Here is a 20197-nt window from a genome sequence, read left to right as displayed (position 1 = left end):
CAGTGCAAGCTAACATGAGAGGAGACTTCACTGACTACTGTGTTTCTGGTTTTTTGTAGCTAAGAAATCAGCAAACCCAGCTGTCCTTTCTATCCTCACCATAGCTGGTGTTTCTTACAGCTGAGTGCTGCCAATTGCTTTGAAAAAGTCTCTAACCCCAAATATCATGAGCCAGATTGCCCTACAAACCAGAAAGGAAATTTGAGACAGAAGTAGAAGACTGACACCCAACATGATAAAGAGACAGGAGAACTGAAGGATAATCCACAGGACCCTGCCAGGTGTGGTTTGTGGGACTCAGCAACTCAAATCAGAAGGTCCTACAGTGCATCAATTTTACCACAAACAGAGAGGTGAGTAATGCACACATTCTGTAAAAAAAGATAGCAGGCTGTATACATAAGTATCTTTTAAATTATTTTATTTTGTGTAAGCTAAAAGGAAATTTACACACTTAAATCTCAAAAGACCTTGGGCATGCATATTGACCTTTTTAGAGGTTCTTCGACATAGCTCTCTTTTTTCCATAGGAATTTCCCCAGACATTTACAACCCATAGTTTTTTACTGTATATACAGCCTAAAACCATAGCAATCTATGATTATGTCATTTTACACTGTGCAAAATCAAACAGGAATAGTGGTACAACAGAACATAAAAATTTTTAACAGGTAAATTCATTGTAAGACATTCATATTGTTTTGGTCCTTCTTTTCCAAATCAAACTGATTAAAAGCAGACAACCTTCTAATGACCAAAAAAAAAAAAAATAAAAAAATCAAGTGTTTAGACAGTAATCCATAACTGGAACAAGAAATTACTGACAGCATACCTTTCAAAAGGCTATATAGTGACAAAGCCATACTACTGAAGTTCAAGAACATAAAAACTGATCAGCCAACCAATCAAACAGGGGGAGGGGATGGGGGAAAAGAAAAGGAAAAACACATCTTAAGCTTGTTAAAACACAAAAGAAATTACTGGGTTTTAAAGAAACAATAACTGAAAAATTCACAAAAGGGACAACATAACCTTTTGATTTTTTTTTCCAGCAAGAAGTATTTTAATATATGCAGGAAAGAAAAAGTTGCTCAATGCAATCTGAAAGTCTTAAGGGGGAACTTCACAGATTGTGAAGATTGAAGTTTTCATTGTGTGTTTAAAGGATTTTTTTTTTTTTAACTTTTAAAAGTTTTTTAAGAAGGACACCACCAGTGTATTTCACAAAGACATAAATGTATACAGCCCAGCACAACAAAAAGAATAGATCTTCAAAAAGATTTACCCCCAATTATTTACATTTTTTCTCTAATATAAATTTAGGACTCCAGTATGTAAATAAATATACATTACTATGTATACCTTTCTAGTGCTGCTTACCAACAAATCATCTGAACTTGATATTTTTTTAATTAAATCAAGATTGCTTTTTACGACCCCGCAGAGGGAAGAAAAAAAAAATCAATAGAAAACGTCCAATTCACATCACTTTTAGTCTACCTTTTCTTGGCAGCTTGTTGAAGGTGTTAATGTGGCTGGGAACATCAACACCTTGGCATGCATGAAAGTTAAGTCAGGAAGGCTAGAAATCACCTTGGCAGCCTCTTCACTAAGATGTTCTTCCTTTTTAGGCTTCCTGTTGGGAAGAAAAGAACAAAGTGCATTAATCCAGTACCTGATATCCCTGGGATCACTGAAACAATCACTGATTGAAGCAGTGTTCTGTCAGCTTGTCTCCCACTGACAGGCACTTCTGTAAGCTACTTGAAGGTAGTCTAATGTTATAATACCTACCTGCCTACCAATAATGTGTTAACAGAGAGAGTCAGCAAAATGTTCCTGTGTATATTGTTGCAATAAGGAAAAAAAAAAAAAAAAAGTCCTATTCAAATGATAATTTTTACAGATTTTTTTTCTTTTTTTTTTTTAGCAGCTTCAAGAATCAAGAGATTCACTTGAAGAGACAACCATGCCCATATTCTAGAGATAAAACAGTCAGAGCATTAGTTCTAAACTACCTAAATCTGCTACAATTCTTCAGAAATAAAAGTGAAAAGCTCTTAAAAGGACATTAAGAAACTCCTAAGTTACTTCTCAATCATTTTAAAATAAAAAAGCACTTACGCTGTGTTTTCAATACAACTGTTCTCAGACTGCACACATGGACTCTATGTTGTGATCCCAAAACCTTTTCTCCCCTCAGGGTTCAGCAGCAGCAGAAGGTGCCTCACAAATAAGTGTATCTACTTGCTTTGAAGTGCAGGAGTATGAGTAGCCATGATACATACAGCAGTTTGGGAATCACTAGGGTTTACTTTGCCTTTTGCATTATTCACAAGAATTACTGAGCACAAATGAATAAAGAAGTCTGAATCCCATGTCAATTGGTTCTCACAATTATGCAAAAAACTGACACTTCCCAAGTAAAATGAAGCCTGGCTTAGACTGCTACAGAGCCCCCTCCTTTGCCCAAAAATCCATACTTTACACACATCTGGCTTATCTTTGAAGAACATGGCCTACTACTAGAAATACTCAGTTTTCCAACAAACATTTTTCCAGTTTCAAGAAGGCACCAGCTAAATCCTGTAATGATAAAATTCCAACTGAATAAGCTCCCTCAGCTCTGGGGGAAAAAAACAGCTGAGACAAAATGCTTGGACCAAAGAAACTGTTTTCCCTAGAACACTTCAGAAATTTCCTTTCTGTATCTGGTCTTATTTATAAACTTTAAACCAAGCCCATGAGGGCAATGTCCACTCCAGCCATGAAGCAGCATGTACTTTTTGTCAGCCCCCATGAGGATTGTTTCCTCAGCTGAGCAGAGACCAGTGGAAAGCAAGGGGCTACATGTCTGCTTCCACAGCAGCCTCAGAATTCCTTAGCTAGAAGAAAAAAAGAGCTGGAGTCAAACACATCCTTGACATCTGATGATTGTGTTGACCATCATCACTGATCATTGTGGTGACACTGAACTATCACTTTTGTTTGCTACTTGAAATCCCCACTGGATAAAAGTTCTCTAGATGAGGCAGTCTACTGACTTACCTTCACAGAACAGCAATATTTTTTTTTCTCTGCTGCAATGGAATTTCACGAGCTACTGACTAGGCAGATTACCAAATTCTGGAGGATAAACAAAGCTGTGTGCTGGATTTACTGAAGGAAGAAGCAGAGAGCCAATATGTGCCTGCTCTAACAACTTCACAGTCAACTCTGTTTGCACTCAAAGGACTATCTCTGAGCTGTTGAAATGTGGTTCTCACCCACCACTGTGTTATCAGTATCTGGTGCCACTATTAATAATCACTTACCACAAGCCTCTTAAAGGTACAAACTCCTGATGATCAAGGACTCAGAGCTAACAAAGGAGTGTTTGACAGAGGAAGCCAAGGGAAGAGGGCTGCCTTGGAGATGTTCCTGTAATTGTTCATCAGGCGAGATGGAGCTCACACACTCTTTGCTATTTATATTCCTCTTCCTCCTCTGCTCAACTACAGCATGCTAAGAAATGGCACTGCTGGGTCCCAGAGGCAGCGCTGCATTTCATTCCACGGTCACATGCAGCACCTTTATCACAGGACAATGCCATCACTCCTGCTGTACCAGCTGCTCTCTCTGCAGAACAGGCACACCACTGAGCCCCGTCAGGTTTCAATCTCACCCAGTTACCACTGCTCCCTTTCTGCCTGGAGTATTTCCCTTTGCAACAATTTATCTACTCCACTGCAATGTAAAAAGTATCTCTAAAGCAGGAGAAGCTGACACACCAACACAGCAACCACTGCTTCGCTGTGGCCACGACAGAACTACAGATAGAAACACTTGGTAATGAGACTCAGATCCTTTCTTGAAATTATCTCAGTGCAGAAAGGGGTGAGATGGCCAAAATTCTCCATTCCTCAATGGAAAGAGGCAGGTTCCTCTGCAATACAATAAAATCAGACACTGGAAGTACCCTTTCCCTGTAACAATCAACACTTTTGGAAGCAAATATCACCAGGGAAACCCTAAAGAGTTACTCATTAGCTCTCTAATTTTCAAAGACAAAGTAGCATCATCACAGCAGACAGGTTTTACCCTTAAAACGTAGCAAACTAACTACTAACTGGGATGTCCTTGAACAGAGACAAGAGAAATAACTCCATTAATTTCAGGCACCACTTTTGCTGAAAACATTCCCATTGCCAAGAGCTTCTTTTGCTGAGCCTTGATCAGTGAAGGGGAGTCTCGCAGAGCTTCTCCTGCTCATGCACTCCTCACTCCTAGCTGTCATGGCTTAAAGAACAGACACTCAGTGAGTGGACTGTCAGTGGCAGCTGTACTACAACTGTCTGCTTTGGAATCAGAACTTTGGATTACAAAACCATGAAAGGACCCGTCCCTGGATCAAAACAAGGTCTCTGCCTCATTCTGGTTTCTAAATAATCCTCTACAGCACACTTGGTCCCCATCCATCTCTTCTATTACACTACATTACATTCCCTCCCAAAAAGGACAGGCGGGACACCCCTACCCAAGCATTTGTATCAGTCCCTCTACCTGTAGGCACTAAATTTCCTTTTCAAAGGCATGTTAACACTAAGCCACAAGAAATGAACCAGACTGACAGGCAGGAAAGTTGTTGGAAGAAAATCTGGCAAGAAAGAGGGAATGCTTTGTCCATCCATCACTTGTGTGTCACTGTTCTGTTTTGCATTCCAACCTATTACTGCAGCATTCAAGTCTTTCAGGGTTTCAGTCACCTCTCATGTTTGCAGAGGGTTTTTAGGATAGCACCCACAAGGCCAGGCTTTATCAGCAACAATGAGCTGATTAGAGAAATGCACTTTAAAAACACTCTGTAATTAAGAGTTAGCCTGCTCCATCCAACACCATCCCCAAGGAGTATTTCCAGTTTAAATGAGGGTTTTGGCCATTTCTTGGAAAGGTATCAGTGCTCTGCTTTCCTTCAAAAAGACAGCAGATAAACTTTTGATCTCTGCCAGTTCTATGGAACTAGGCAAGGCTGGAGACTCTCTGTGGAATGCTGCACTGCATCCCTGACCTTCAACACTTACTGCTGCCTTCAAGGTTTCAGGCTCAAGCTGAGGGGGAAGTTTTTTCCTCCTCTCCCAATACTTTCCTGCTGAGAAACCCACTTTCTGGTTCAAGAGATGGTTTTTCAACTAAAGACAGGGTTATTTTAGATAAAGACGACTCTTCACATGGCATCCCACAGCTGAACAGTGGTATTTTCACTCTAAACTTCACCCTAAAGATCCTGAGTTCAGCCAAGTTGCAGATATGGGATAGCCTCAGCACAACTGAAGTTGCCATCAAAGTGATCCTAATCCACTGGTTTTGCCCTCCTCAGTCAGTTATCATGGATGTCTAATAGTTAACATTTCCAGGCTGGTGCATGAACCTTACTCCCATTGACCTGGCTGTATCCAGCCTCTCCTATTTTAAAGTCTCCAGTTCATTACAAAAGAATTTAAAAAAATTGAAAAGAAAAATAAATTTATTACAAAAAGCTAACATTGTGCCACACTATTTGGCATACTGCTGAGGCTATACATTTTTATTTCTCAGAAGATTTCTAGCTTTAAAAAACAGACTGCTTTTCTTTTGGGGAGCATGAAATCAAGCAGAAAAAGCACTTGATTTTTTATTTTTTTTAATTCAGAGTTGATAAGAACAAACAAAATGTATTAAATTGTGAAAACAGATAATCCTTGCGTACGTCTGAACTTAGCCTCCAAGTCTGAGGTCCTCAGCCTGATATATTGCTACATCACAGATCTAGAACCAATTCCTGTTGGTAAGCAATGCTCTCCAGAACAGGGGAAGAGCTCTGACATCTGGATAAAGAGCTTTAAAAGCACAAATAAGAGCTTTCAAGTGCACTGTGGAAACACTGGGGAAAACCCAAACCCCTCATATAAAAAAAAAACTACAGAAAAATGAGGGTCAACATTCATTTAAATGAAGTTCCTTTGTAAACAAAAAGCTAAGATATCTAAAAGCAATGTACAAATCTAAGAGTGCAGATACAATGAAGATACATTTGGAGTTTGCATGTCCTGCTGTGGTTACTTTTAAATTAAGCTTAGAATATAATACACAAGTATTTCAACTGTAACTATGTTTTCTAATTCCTGAAAGCCAAAACTTCCACTACAGTATTTCTAGGAAGAGTAAGTGCACTACATGATAGAAAAAGAAGCAATCCAAAAGACCCAAAAATCAGCATTGAAGTGGGGAGTTCCCTCTACTGGTTCTCCCTTGAAACTTCATGGCTTGTTGATTTCATGTTCACTTTCAAAATTATCACTGCAGGAAAACCAGGAAGATAGATTTCTCAGTAAAAGAGCATGTTTTAAAAGAACTCCTGAAAATTACAAATTAGTCATTTTAAGCAAGCCAGCTCTATCCCACCACTACCATGCCTCCTCCTAAGGGCTGTTGCATGAAAACACATCTAGTTTAAGAGTGCTGAATAAACCCTAAAGCTCACTTGAGAGTGAAGATATGTTACCATCTACTTGTTGCATGTCAAGGCGCACACTTCCAAAAAAACCAATGTTTTACTTGGCAAAGATTCCTCAGCATTTCTTTTAATGGGCACAGACCTTAATCACAAGTTAACAGTCTAGGATGCTACTGCTAAGATACATATAAAAAAATAAACCCAAAGAATACAAGCTTATAAATGGAGAGACTATTTGGTACCAAATCAAAAGGCCATACTCCAAGAAAGCTGTTTGATGTCTAAAGCTTTTCTATAGATACTACTATGAAAAAAGCACAAAACTACTTCACATGTGCTCCATTGAGGCAGAAATTACATCCTGAACCAACTATACACTCAATCCTTAACCTGCAACAGCAAAATTATACTGATGTTTGATCACTGAAGTTTTGACAGGTGTTAGAAATACATGCGAAGGGACAAATAAAGTCAAAATTATTAGCCTGTTACCATTTTACTTGTGAAACATTCTGTATTTATAAATCACACAGAGTCCAAGGAGAGTCTTCTCAGTCCTAGGTCACTGAACTGATTCAGTTTACCCTGCCATTCTCAGGAACCAGCTCTGGTGTTCAGAAAGTTGCTTCCTCCAGTTCAATTTTTGGCTCTACTTTTCCAACACTGGTCCTGGTGATCCTTTTCCTTCAGCTCATAAACTCTTGCCCGTCTCCTTTTAGAATTCTGAGATCATTTGAAATAAGAACTACAGTACAATGAACTTCAGATTTAAAATTTAAAGCCTTTTGATCGTCCAGGAACTTCTGCCCTGAAACTACACACACATTCATGCCTCACATTTCACATCACCCTTGGAAACAGAAGGAAAACGTGCAATGAAGAGCATTTACCTTGTGGACGTGCTTGCCTTCTCCACTGTGGACATGAGCCTTGCAAACGCATCAGTCACTCTGCTGCTTGCGTTGGAAGTTTCCAGTTTTGAGGTTGTCAATTCATACAACTCAGGATCCACACCTTACAGTATAAAACAATAATCAGTGATGGTTGGAGGCAAGTAGAATCATAATTAGTCACAGACCAACTTGCTAGAGACTGTTTTCTGTAAACATCTGAATCATTTATAATTTGAAGATACATGAAAAGAATATGACAAAACATGTCTGCGTTTCTGAAGCATCATCCTCTCTCCCCATCCTTTTTCAGCAGCTTTTTTAGTTGTAATACAAAACACACAACTTGGATCAAGTCTGGCATACCAGGTCTCAGTCTGTGAGTAAACAAAACCAGTCTGATTGACTTTTCAGAGTGAAACCTCTATAAAAAATATCAGCTGTGTCAAAAAGGATTGTTTCAACTACTTCAACTCAACTGCCTGGATTAAAAGAGCAGTGCATGTTAACAGGGACCAACTCTTCACCTAGAGATTACAAACAACACTGGCATGCAATAGAGTGAATGTAGTATGTGGCTTTTCTCTAGGGATTGTGTTGAAATTTTAAGTGAGGAAAAGCAACTTTTATGAAATGTAGAAGTGGAATGGCATTTAAAAATGCTATTATTACATACTAATAAGCCCAGGACTACCAAAACTTTTAGTCTGCACTCCCTTTTCACCTTTCAAGTATTTCTAATGCATTAAGAATCTGAATGTTTCAGCCTTGAATTTGCAGCTTCAGGTATATGAAATCAGATGCTGAATTTGGACATCACATTTGTTGCACATAGATTTCAAATTTTAGCAGCAGAGGTCATTCTGAAAACACTGCAAACAATGGAAACCTGTATGCAAAAATATATGTATGAGTTAAACTCTATCTGTTTAATATCAAGCATCACATCTCAGTAGGAAGTAGCTCTAGGATTTTTAAACATTAAATACTATTTAAAAAAAAAAATCTCTAGGAATTAGAATTACCAAAACAAATCAAGAGGAAAGACTGTTACAACAAATTTTGTTGCATCTTGGATTGCTGATGCTTCCCTAGTTACAGTTTCAGATAGTCCATGCTTCACTCCATGGGTTTCATGAAGTGTGCATATGTGCCATTCCCAAGGTGTTTTTCAAAGACAGCACAGAATTTTTGTTCATAAGCACTGTGTTCATTTACAAACACCTCTGTGCTAAACAGGTGTCACACTTGTGCCTGTTGGTGTGGGCAACATAAAATCATTTCATCCTACTGCAGAACAAACACTGCAAATACTGGGACCCGATGGTCCCATGCAGCTCCCTGATACAAAAATAGCATTTGTTAATGTTTGCTCATGATTGTATCCAGCTGACTTCCCAGGATCAAGATGCTTTTAGAAGTATTCCTGAAACACCAGAAGATTACTAAAGATAAATGCCAGTGCCTACCATCCTGCCTTTACCACCAGTAACTGCAGCATTGTGTGTGCTAACAGAACCATCCTCAAACCTGCTTTGCATGAGCTCTCCACAAGCAGTGTCTTCACCATTTATCCTTTTGGCACAAGTTAATTCTTCTTTTATTGTGAGGAAACTAAGCTGACCCAAATGTAAAATAAAGAAAATCATCTGGTTAAGTTACAGGATGTGGAAGATTTGTTTAGTATAATATGAGTTGATTAGAAATTAATCAGATGTCCTTTTAACATGGGTTTCTGGGGTTTTTTTATGTCTGGATTTTCACAGTGGATTTGATCCAGTTCCATGCAAAATATCAAAGTATGTACTGTCCTGAGACTGGTATACCAAGACTTCTAGTAATGTCAGATGTTTACAGAACTTAGAAATAGGAAAAAGCCCAAATATTCCATAAAATATCCACTTTCAATCAGGGAGAGGAAGCCTTGAAGAAATACACTTTGACTTGCAGAAGCCTGCGAAATCCCATTAAGGTACAAATTGGAAAGCTAATTGAAGGAAGGAGCCCTTTGACATGCAACTCTGCAACAAACATTAAATGCAACCTTGTAAGTTACATCATTTAGATATTCCCATTTACAGTCCTGTACTGGGATGTCACTGATCAATTTACTGTTCTTTAGGCACCTCTTACTCAGCTGCATTTATGTTAAACTCTTTACATGAAAAATAAAACAATACATTAAATCTGTGGGAAAATATCAGAAATTAGTAACTCCCTGTTCATAATGTGGAATGAAAATTTGTATATAAAAAGTTATTTTGAGTACTGATGACATCAAACTAAGAATTCAGTGTCAATCTATGACAAGTAAAATTAAGTCTCCAAAGAAAGAATAAACTTCTGATAAAAGTATCTTCTTTAAGCAAAAAAAAAAAAATCTAGCAATTTGTATTTCAATTATTTTATGTATTTTTAAGAGTTGCATATTTTCCATTTTATTGAAATGGAAATTTCAATCACCACAGATGATGAGAGAATATATATATATGGAAACCACTGCAAAACCTTAATGAGATATTGAAGGAAAGTTAGCCAACCAAACCCCACACAAAGCTCCTAAACACACACACAAACACACAAGCTGCAAGCCATTAAACAAATGACTTTCCCAGAAACAAGTCAGTAAGGGGAAAAAAAAGACCAAAGCCAAACCAAAATAAAGAAAGAAAAAAAAAAAAGAAAAAAAGAAGCACTGTAGGGCATACCACAGAAGGTGATACCTGTAACTTGATTAAACAACGACATAAAAAATAAAATGCAATAAAAGACTAACAGACTATTCCTCCAGTAACCCCTTCCAGTGTGCACACCTTCTGCACAAGCAATAATGCATGTACCCAGCTACACAAGCAGTAATACTGGGCACTGGTGACTTGTGTCAGTGGACTTGCACACACTTAAAAAGAATCTGCAGGATTCAAGCACCTTGACTTTGCTAGCTGTCACTTCCATGACAAATCTGCCCTCTTTCATCTGATAATGACATTTCTCAAGGGTGGAATAAAAAGTCATTTAGATTGCCATGCCATAAAATTGCTTTCAGTGATTAGATTTTAAAACTAAAAAAGCATCTTTCTGAAACCAAAAAATACCATAATAATAATAACCACTTATTTGAAATGTGGGAGGACCCCAAACATCTTATGAATGGATTTTAAAAATTAAAATCACTGAGAGGAAAAATATCTTTCCTATGAAAAAAATTGATTATCATGGCTTCAGGCATTGTATTGAAGGAGTACTTGCATTATCAACTTAACCTAAGCACTGGAACAAATCCCCAAAGTGCTCCCTGAAATTCCTGCAGAAATTTATTCAAAGTGTAGGTTTTCACAAGCTCGTGCAAAATACTCAGAGCACATAAAAACCACATGATAAATTAATTCAATTACTTTCACACATTATTCAATGAGAGAGTGGTGTTTTCATCTCTTTTTTAAGGAAGTAAGTTGCAGATAATGTGCTTTGGCTTCAAAATTAACATTAATGAACTTCTAATATCCCACAAACATGCAACTATCCTTCTTTTCTATTATAAAGGCTGTTAAAACACCTTTTTCACTGTATTATTAGTAGCAATCCATGACCTTCTGGGCTGTGATATACCAAGGCTGATAAATTTATATTCATGGCTTCTAAACATCGTCATAATCCTGTAATTTGGAGGCACTTAGAAAAGAGAGCAAGACTCATATTTTAGGAATTGCCTCATCAATACCATTTTTCAAATTTCCTTAAGTGCTTAGAAGAGTTAACTTCTGGAATTTCTCATTTGAAACAAGTGTTTTAACATCTTATTTGCAAGAGCATAAAAGCCATTCATTCCTTCAGCAGGTGACAAATACAGAGCTGACAGTACCTTTTAAATACTTCGTACTCGATACAAAACATCAGAAAACAGAACACAGATTAAAGGAAAAACGCAGTAGAGAGACATTTTAGAGAAACTGCAATGTAAAACTTCTTGTTTGTAGGAAAGTCAAGTGATGTGCTCATGCTTTTAGTAAGTCGTTATATTCTTACAGTTGTGGTTTTAACACTCTGCTGACCTGGGATTGTGGTGGTGCTGCTAGAGCTACTGTCATCCACGGGCCCAAAGAAATCAAGGTTCAGAAGAGTGGAACCTCCACTAGCTTGAAATTCAGTGACCGTGTTGGTAGGCAGCCATATAGAAGGTAAGCCAAGGGAGGGGTTTATGTGTAAAAAGGGGTAAGACACACACTTGAACATGCAAGTTATAATTAGTACTCAGTACGCAATTTAAAAATCGACATGAAAACAATGCTTACAGTATTAGTTTGTACCTTCTAAAATGTTAACAACTTAATTCAGTGCACATTTCCTCATGTACAATGCAGCAAGGAAATCAACACTAGTAACTTTAAAATAGAAATATTTATTTCAATCTAAAAATGAAAGAGAACCAGCACGACCCAGAGAGAGAGAAGTGACCAGTTAAAGGGAAACAATATATAGGTCAATTGATAGTTGAAATATAATAGGCTTTTTCTCCCCTCACTGAAATTGAAAGCCATTCTTTCATCAGGAAAACTTAGCAGATCCTCAAATAGCAAAGAAAAAAAAAAAAAAAGAAAGAAAAAAAAATTTAAAAATTTTATTTAGCAGCTTTAAGCTATTAATTATCATTATCTTAAAGCAGTGTGACCACTGGGTAACAAATGCCACTCTTATGTCCAGTTCCTCACTGACAAATTATACTGTTCCCCTTTAGTACTAAAACAGAAATCAAACCAAGATACATTTTAAAGTTGTTTGTTAAAAAGAAAGCATGATGATTGACTGAAGTAGTAAGACACCAGACAACAGCAAAAGGGTCCATCCAGGCTTTCCTTCAGCACCATGATACAGCTATCCAAACTCTTACACCCCACACGTTCTGCAACAACACAGTGTGGCAACACCAGTGCTGTAAGAGATGCACTTTATCTGAGCCTGCCTTTGAACCTGTGTGTCATCAATCAGTTGTTGTCAGCAGGCTCCTGGTAAAGGAGCTTCTTGATAGGTTTCTAGTCTGTCAATCAAACAAGTTTCCAGAACTTGTTATATTTCTTTTGCATGCACTTACATTTCTGACACTGGAGGCAGTGGCACAACTCACTTGGCTATTAAAATAGACATAGGTGAAAGGTGTCTTTTAGGTGATAACTATATACATTTACAGATACAAATAAGTTTGTAGCTACCTCTTTAATATATTAGCTATAATTAGATCTTTAGTATAAGCAAAAGGGATAATGAATGAAGTTACATTTTTGAAATATAAAATTATCTTTAAATCTGAAAACTTTCAGCTCAGGAAGTGTATATTTTGCAAACAGTTTGAGGTTAAAATATTGTGCTTTGAAGTAGCCACTATACAGAAGTTCGTCGTTCAGAGGATGTCTAAAGAGATAGCTGACTGGTGAAAAATACTTTTAAGAAGTAAAACTCATCAATCTAAAATGCTCATTTGCTCAGAGCTTCATTATAATCTGCAGTTATACATAATGAAGTGTTAATATTGCCACTGTGTCACTAGCATATGGAAGTAATCTAAAATGACACTTAACTTTGTATTTTTCAAACTATGAATACTTCACATAGGGGCACTGCTAATCAGAAAGAAAGCCTGAATTTCCAAAGTTAGGAGTAAGAAATAAGTATTATATATATTTTTTTATATATGTGTGTGTGTATATATTTTAAAAAAATAATCAGCAGATAGATGTTTGTCTGAACTTTGTAGCTTTCTTATCTCTAGCTCTGGTGCTAGAGGCTCTACGGAGAGACGTACCATCTAAAGGGTTAGTAAGGCCACTGCTACTCCAGTCAAACTGGACAGGTGGTAGAGATTCCTAGAGTTGAAAAGTCAGAAATCAGATTTTATAGTCAGTTCAGGTTACAACAATGCAAAGCAGTTCAAACAACAGATTCTTTAGCGTCTAAACACTAAAAAAGACAACTAAATGATCAATCCCAAACTTTTGGGAGGTGTGTATTTTCATAATATGCACTAGAGATTCAAAGCAGATTCGTACTACCACAGAAAATCTATTAAATTCTGAACAGCACAGATTAGGTAACTTTAACTCAAACAGGATTTTCAAATTAACTAAAACATATGAATTGAAAAACAAACCTTAAGGCATCATTGAAAATTAAACTATTACTTTCATGGAAGATGAAGGACGTAGCATAGAAAGTTACGTATACACAATTACAGGGCAAATTCAGAGCAGTGAAAGCTGTCTGTGTATCCATGCTTTGTCTTGATCATATATATTATTTATCATCACACAACCCATCATTCTTTTGGTTTGTTTTGCTCTTAAGAAACATAATCCCCACACATGAGGGACAAATTACCAACACTCTCACCACTCCACCCTCTTTAAAAATAAAAGTTCTGTGACTTACTATCTTTTCACAGTTAACTCATCCTGATCTAAATACAAACCATTGGCAGCAATGCTTGAACAAGAGAAGTATGGAAACACTGACTCCTGGGAGCCCATCTTTGCTTTTCATTTCCTCTTGTTAAGCCTTTTGGACACAAGCAAGCAGCAGGGACCATACTCTACAGGGAAGGTGTGTTCAGTTGCAGTGTGACTTGCAAGCACTGTCCTCCTGTACTCTCAGGACACAAACTGATGGGACAGCAGCAGAAATGTCTGAAAGAAGCTGAACCTTTCTACTTCTGTGCATTACACTCTGCTCTCTCCCCAGTGAAGTCAACTGTTGTGAAGCACTGGAGAAGGATGTGCCCTCAACTTCCAATGAAACAATCACAGTATGGAAGAAATGAATGGATGTTCTCAGCAATATTTTTTAAAATGCATCAGTACTTGTTAAGCCTCCAATGGCTGAGCCATACCTTCTCTTTGCTTTTGTAGAAAATCAGCCTTAATTCTTTAATTTCAAAACTTCCAACCATCTGACACTGAAGAAAAATGCAAATTCACTAATCAAGACTGTAGCAACCTGAGTTAGCTTTGTAGCCCAATTATGCTCACATTAAAAGATATTTCCTCAGTGCTAGATGTTTACAGGAAGCAAAACAAAGGGAGCTGAAGATTTCTGTATTTACTTATAACAAAGATTTTTCTAAGCAAGACATTTACTATTTAATGTCTTTAAAAAAACTTTCAGAACTGAGGACTGCTTGAACAGTATTCTCTCCATGGAGGTTAAGAAACTGATTCTTCACTTTTTACTTTGCTTTGGGAATGCTATTACTGGCATTGAAATGATTTGCATGTAGATATAATGTCAGTAGTGTGCAAGTTCCACTTGATGAAGTAATGATCTTTATCATCAGTAGCTTGTTTAAATTTTATCACATGTAAAATATATTAATACTGAAAGGAGTTTGTAGGAAAATAAAAGGGTAGTAAGTATGACAATTTAGTAGCTTTCTGCCCTGAGCAAAATGAAGTCAAATTGAAACAAAGTGGCTTCCTACCAACTCTCTTACTGAGGAAAGCACCCACTAGATTTTGTGTCAAAGGCCTGAGTTGGGACTGAGGACTGTGACAGAGCTGCATGGAAAAAGTGGCACCAATGGATTGTTAAGGGTTTGCCTTTAATGATGGCTTGACTCTCAGATTTTACAATGAAAGGACAAAGGATGTGATGAATTCTTCCTAAAATGGGAAAAAATCCGAGTCTGACTACAAATCAGTAAGAATATACCAGGTATATTATTCTGCTCTGTGGGATGAGGCCACTCTGCTGATTTCAACAACTTTGCAGAAGAGAGGGTAAGTAAAGCAGCCCTCACCTATACAGGATGCTGGCAAGCCCCAGTCTATACAGTAGCAAACAAAGTGAAAGGAGAAGGCAGAGGAAAAACCAAAATTAAATAGTTTTCTGTTTCTCATTATCTCAGCCCTAAGAAAACTACACTGGGACACCTGAATACAGGCATTGAAACCTCAGCCAATGGGAACATAACCTGCAAATGGCAATATAATGTTTAGCCTTTCTGAAATTATGAGGTTGTTAGGCTACTGCAATTATTATTTTAATAACATTTTTTAAGGAAAAGTGTCCAATCTATGAGAATACTGAGAAATGGAGCACACTGCTTTCACTCCTTGAGGCCTCCATCTTAGATTACAGGACACAGTACAGAAATGAAAAAGCATACTCAGCTGTCAAGAGTACTACTCTGAATGTTAAGGAAGGAAATGTTAAGGAAATTAAAATGCCTGTTGGTTTTACTGCATCATATTTCACTTTGATACAAGCGAGAGATGTTTTCACACAGTAATTTTAGAATGCATTATGTAAGAGCTCTTATAATCAAAAGAGTAAAATGTAAATGTTTGTGTCTGTGCCAATAATTACCCAAGGAAAATTAAACAAAATAAAAAAAAGGAAGCATTTTGCTGTCTTAAAGCTGGGCGAAAAGAATAAAAGGACTTGTAATACAAATATAATGTCAATATTTAGATGGATCCCACAAATGAGTATCATACACATTCCAGAAAAAGCTTTACATGCAAGTAATTCATACATTTCATTGCGTGTATTCATTGGAAAAATTATATCAGTTCTGAAAACTGCTCTTTTCAGACAACCCCTTTACACAGCTGTCACATCTGACAGAACAGCAAGTTCTGTAGCATCCCTTACCTGCAAATCTTTCTTTCTTACTCTGTCAACAAAGCTACAGACACTCTCACACTCTTGGATCTTTCTCACACGTATAACTGGAGAGCTGTTCCTGATGGAGCCTTTGGCTAGTGGCCAATAATATGGTAGTTTGCATCTGTCATTGTTAGAAGTCCTGATGGTCTCTTATGTAATTAAAAGTGTTTTTAGAGACTGTCACCCCACGGGGTTTAATTAAGGTTCAGTCCCTAATAGCCAGCAAGTGTAAGATGTATATTTCTATTATAACCTGATCCCTAATTCAGTGGCTTACATGCAAGCAGATGTGCTGTAATGGGCACCTGCAGAAAAGAATCACTGGTAATTTTCTTCTAGAAATGTCTGGGTCACTGCAGATTTTTATTCCAATATAAAACTCACTAAGTAAAACTTGGCAGGTAACCCTACCAAAGGAACATAATCTCAAATGGAGAGAAGAGAATCTTTGAAGAAATAGCAGTAAAGCAGAACTATCTGGACAACATTTCTCAAAAAACCCAAAGAGAAGCAGATAAATAAACTTTAAAACAACATTAACCAGACAACAGTATCAATCCAAGAGAAAGCAGTCATCATTAAGTCCAGACAGCAACCCTATAGACTAACAATGGAATGTATTTTGCATGCGCTGCCTGAAGACTTGGCTGTGATGTAGAAGTCCACTATAGCTGAAGAAAAAAGAAGAGAAAGGCACCTGTCTTGGGTCTCACAATCAAAGGGTGCCTATTTCATCAGCCACTCCTTACACCTGATGTGCCTTGACAGAGCCTTTTACTTCGGCCCTGTGAAGTCTTTGAGATGCCATGCTTAGATCAAGGCAACAGTAATCAGGGGATTATTTCATATTCTGTTTACTGCCTTACAGTTATGAGCACAGAGGAACAGAGAAATAAACCAATTGTCAAGATAAACAACAGATCAAAGAAGAATTTAGATGCTACCTTCAAATATAAAAGAGAATGACTCCACAAAAATCATCCTTATACAATAAACTAATGCAACAAACCACTCAGTAACTTACTTGAGAACTCAATTTCAAAAACCCTTGTCCTTGTAGCTTAAATGGCTCAGATGGAAATTTGTCCACCCTACTTCCACAGCCTAACTCAGTGAGACCCACTGCAGGGAATGAAGGCAAAACATTCAGAGTTTATATGATAACTAGGAAGAAACATTGCAGCTCACTTGCTGCTTTCTGCCTCATTCTATTAGCTCTAAAGTTCTCAATTTTAAATCTCTGCATGCTTTTGTCTGTTTGCCAACAACAAAAACATTTAGGAGGCATTTCTGTGTTTCTACAAATGTTCTTTCCACTATTACTTTTGCCTCATTAGTCTTCCAAAGTCTTATTCCCTTAGCAGGAAGTCATATGCATACATGCACAGACACTAATCTGTATCCAAGTGCCATAAATGCCAGCTCTCAAACAGAGAACTCTTCCTTGAGCAAAGAACACAAATCTATCAACCAGAGCCACTCCTTCCAAAGAGAATGTCAATATTCTGAAGTTTCTGAAAATAGGGATAAATCCTCATTCTGAAAATGGAGAAATTCAGAAGTTTAACTAAATAATTATATATTAACCAGGTACACTTAAGAGATACTTGAATTGTTGCACCTAAATCACTTGCATTTAGAATAAGAAGTTTCAGAATAAGAATAATTTTAGAATAAGAAATTTCAGAGTCCACTAAAACTGCCTGTATTTCCACTGAATATCTTCGTAGCATAGTTCCTAACAAAATGTTTGGGCACATCATCTTACTATCACAACTTGAAATATTCTGAAAGAGCCATTTGCACAATGTGATGAGAAACTGGATTTTCCCCAAAGCAAACAGAAGCCATCAATCATTGACAGGAAGATGAAACCAAGAAAGAAAGGAGGTCTCTGAGGTGGAGAATTGATCATGTCCTGAAACTTTCAGAATGTCATCTAAGTGTAGCCTCCTAGAGGCACAATCTGTAACCCATCTCTTCCCCAAAAGCTTATTTTAGTGTTTGTCTTTTTGGAAAAGCTAACCTAATGCCAACAGTGCAGACAGACAGCACAGAAGCTTCTCAGATGTATTCATGGACCACAGCTATTGAACAGAGATGGTCTTGTCAGAACAAGCCATGGGACAAGATTATCAAACTGTGACAAGTAATCGGAAATTCTGTAACAGGAATTCATAATTACAGAAAAAAAAGGGGACTTTGGTAAGTAGAAGTTCTTATTTTCAGCACTGTGACTGTCAAGCAACTGAGAAAATGGCACTTGTCAGAGATGTTGCTACTTCAGGTTCTCACAGCTCTCTACACTGTTCAGTGTATGACTTAATTTATGTTTTATCTCCTCTGTAAAAAAGGGTACTTTGAATGCTGCAAAAAGACCGTGAAATGTCCCTACTTTCTTACCACACAGTAGATTTCTTCAGGTCAGACTATTTGCAGCAATCAGTTTTGTTACCTTTTCTTATATCCAGTTCAGCTGCTCAGTTCCATGACATGAGAAGCAGCACAGGAAGCATCAAATGTGTACTGCTGTATAAAACAATGTCAGCTCTGAGCTCACTGACAAACTGCTACTCAACAATGAAAAAGAATTCTCTGCTACAAGCATGTCATTCTTAGAGCTCTCATTCTTAGAGCAGTGTGGCAGAGCAAGGACTGCAAGAACATCACTATAGTCATAAGTACCTACTGTTAAGGTTAGGTGTAGCTCAGGAATAATTCTTTCTGGAATGCCTTCAATCAGAAGTCATGAGCATAGCAGGGAACTGAAGATGCTAGGTGTAATAAACAAGACCTGCACTAAGGAAGGACACAGCTGAGATGCTGAATATGTACTGAGCATCACTGTAATGACACTGATAATGAAGTATCTCTGCATATCCCATTACCTTGTTGGCATCCACACACACTGCAACATGCAAGGCATTCAAGAGCTCTTCTAATATCCTTACATCAAAACAATAACAACAAAGAATTTGTGAAATTCAAAAGCTCACTCCTAAACTCCTCTGAATTCATTTTGTATCAGACTTTGAAGACAGAGAAGCCAGCAAAGCAAATGTGTGTAAAAGATAATTCAATAAAATCTGGCACAAAGGGCCAAGAGAATTCATGCAATCAAAAAGTCAGACACGTATGCTTGTAATGACCACACCCAAAATCTCTCTCCAGGCAGCTGGAATGCTTTTCATGACACTCTAAAGAAGTAAGAAAGGGCAAAAGGAAATGAACATGGACAGTAAAAATGCAAATAGAATCATTCAGAAAACCAAGTGCTAACCAACACGTAGAAGAACCTCCATTAATAAGCTCCACAATAAGCAAAGATGAAGAACCTTAGCCAGAGGTCAGATGAGTCTAACATTACATATAAAATCTGTCTAACTGCCCACTGCCTTTGAGAGCAAACTGCTGTGTAACAGTAAGGATCATCAGGACTCTGAAATGGTGGCCACCAACTGCTACAGCCTCGTCACAGGGACTCCCAGTCACACGTGAAAAGTAGATCCAAGAGCAGGACTTCAATCTGACACAACCAACACCTGCCTTTTACATAGAGGTGTCTTTGAATACACCAACTAGATATTTTAAACATAAAGAGACAAGGCATCCCATTATTTCCATCATTTTTTCTTTTCCTCTCCTCATCCTTCTCTCTCTGTTTTTTACCTGGAACTGATCAGATGCACATGTGCTCATCTCTGGTGATACAGGAGGTGTCTGTCCTATTGAAGCTATTTTTTCTGCTGCAGATATTGGTTTCAAAGGTTCCTTGGTAGGTTCTAACATACCCTGAATAAATAAAAAAGCAAATAAATAATCTAATTAAAAAAAAATTCACTTGCACACACAGACACACGCATTTACAGACATTTCAAGAACTGCAGATGCCAAAAACTAGAACACATACTATGTAGTAGTGCCCTCAACTAAGGGCTTGGGGGTAACCATGTATCTTTGGGACACTTTCACTATGTCCAGAGGGGAAGGAGTAGATGGAGGGGAAAATCATCTGGGGTCCTTAGCCTAAGAAACATTTTAGAGCCAGTAACAGAAACCCAAGTGTTGAGCTGGAGCTTGCTTTCAACTTTCAGTAATGTAATTTAAGCTGGAAAAAAGAGTTACTTGATAAGGTGATGTCTTCTCCTCCCAATTGTGTGTAGACTATTCCAGAAATATC

The 20197-nt window shown here is 37.6% G+C and overlaps 1 protein-coding gene across 6 annotated transcripts in view; it reads right to left on the bottom strand.

Moving 5' to 3' along the window:
* Nucleotides 1-404: 404 nt before the first annotated feature.
* Nucleotides 405-20197, bottom strand: part of AFTPH (aftiphilin) — a 42575-nt gene continuing 22782 nt past the window's right edge. For 2 of the 6 annotated variants that reach the window (XM_086879225.1, XM_086879228.1), the window contains exons 6-10: nucleotides 19687-19809; nucleotides 13160-13220; nucleotides 11415-11498; nucleotides 7363-7486; nucleotides 405-1636 (exon numbers count right to left, since the gene is read on the bottom strand). In XM_086879225.1, coding sequence (XP_086735351.1) covers nucleotides 1492-1636; nucleotides 7363-7486; nucleotides 11415-11498; nucleotides 13160-13220; nucleotides 19687-19809 — 537 coding nt within the window. In that variant the 3' untranslated portion in view covers nucleotides 405-1491. Of the gene's footprint in view, nucleotides 1637-7362; nucleotides 7487-11224; nucleotides 11499-13159; nucleotides 13221-19686; nucleotides 19810-20197 lie in introns of all 6 variants that reach the window. The other 4 variants (XM_086879226.1, XM_086879227.1, XR_015283831.1 and 1 more) reach the window with 3 other exon arrangements.

This window comes from Cyanistes caeruleus, chromosome 2 (genome assembly GCF_971803275.1).
Source record: "Cyanistes caeruleus chromosome 2, bCyaCae1.hap1.1, whole genome shotgun sequence".
Classification (NCBI taxonomy): domain Eukaryota; kingdom Metazoa; phylum Chordata; class Aves; order Passeriformes; family Paridae; genus Cyanistes; species Cyanistes caeruleus.
The sequence above is the reverse complement of the archived record's forward strand: the minus strand, read 5'-3'. Positions and strand labels throughout refer to the sequence as shown.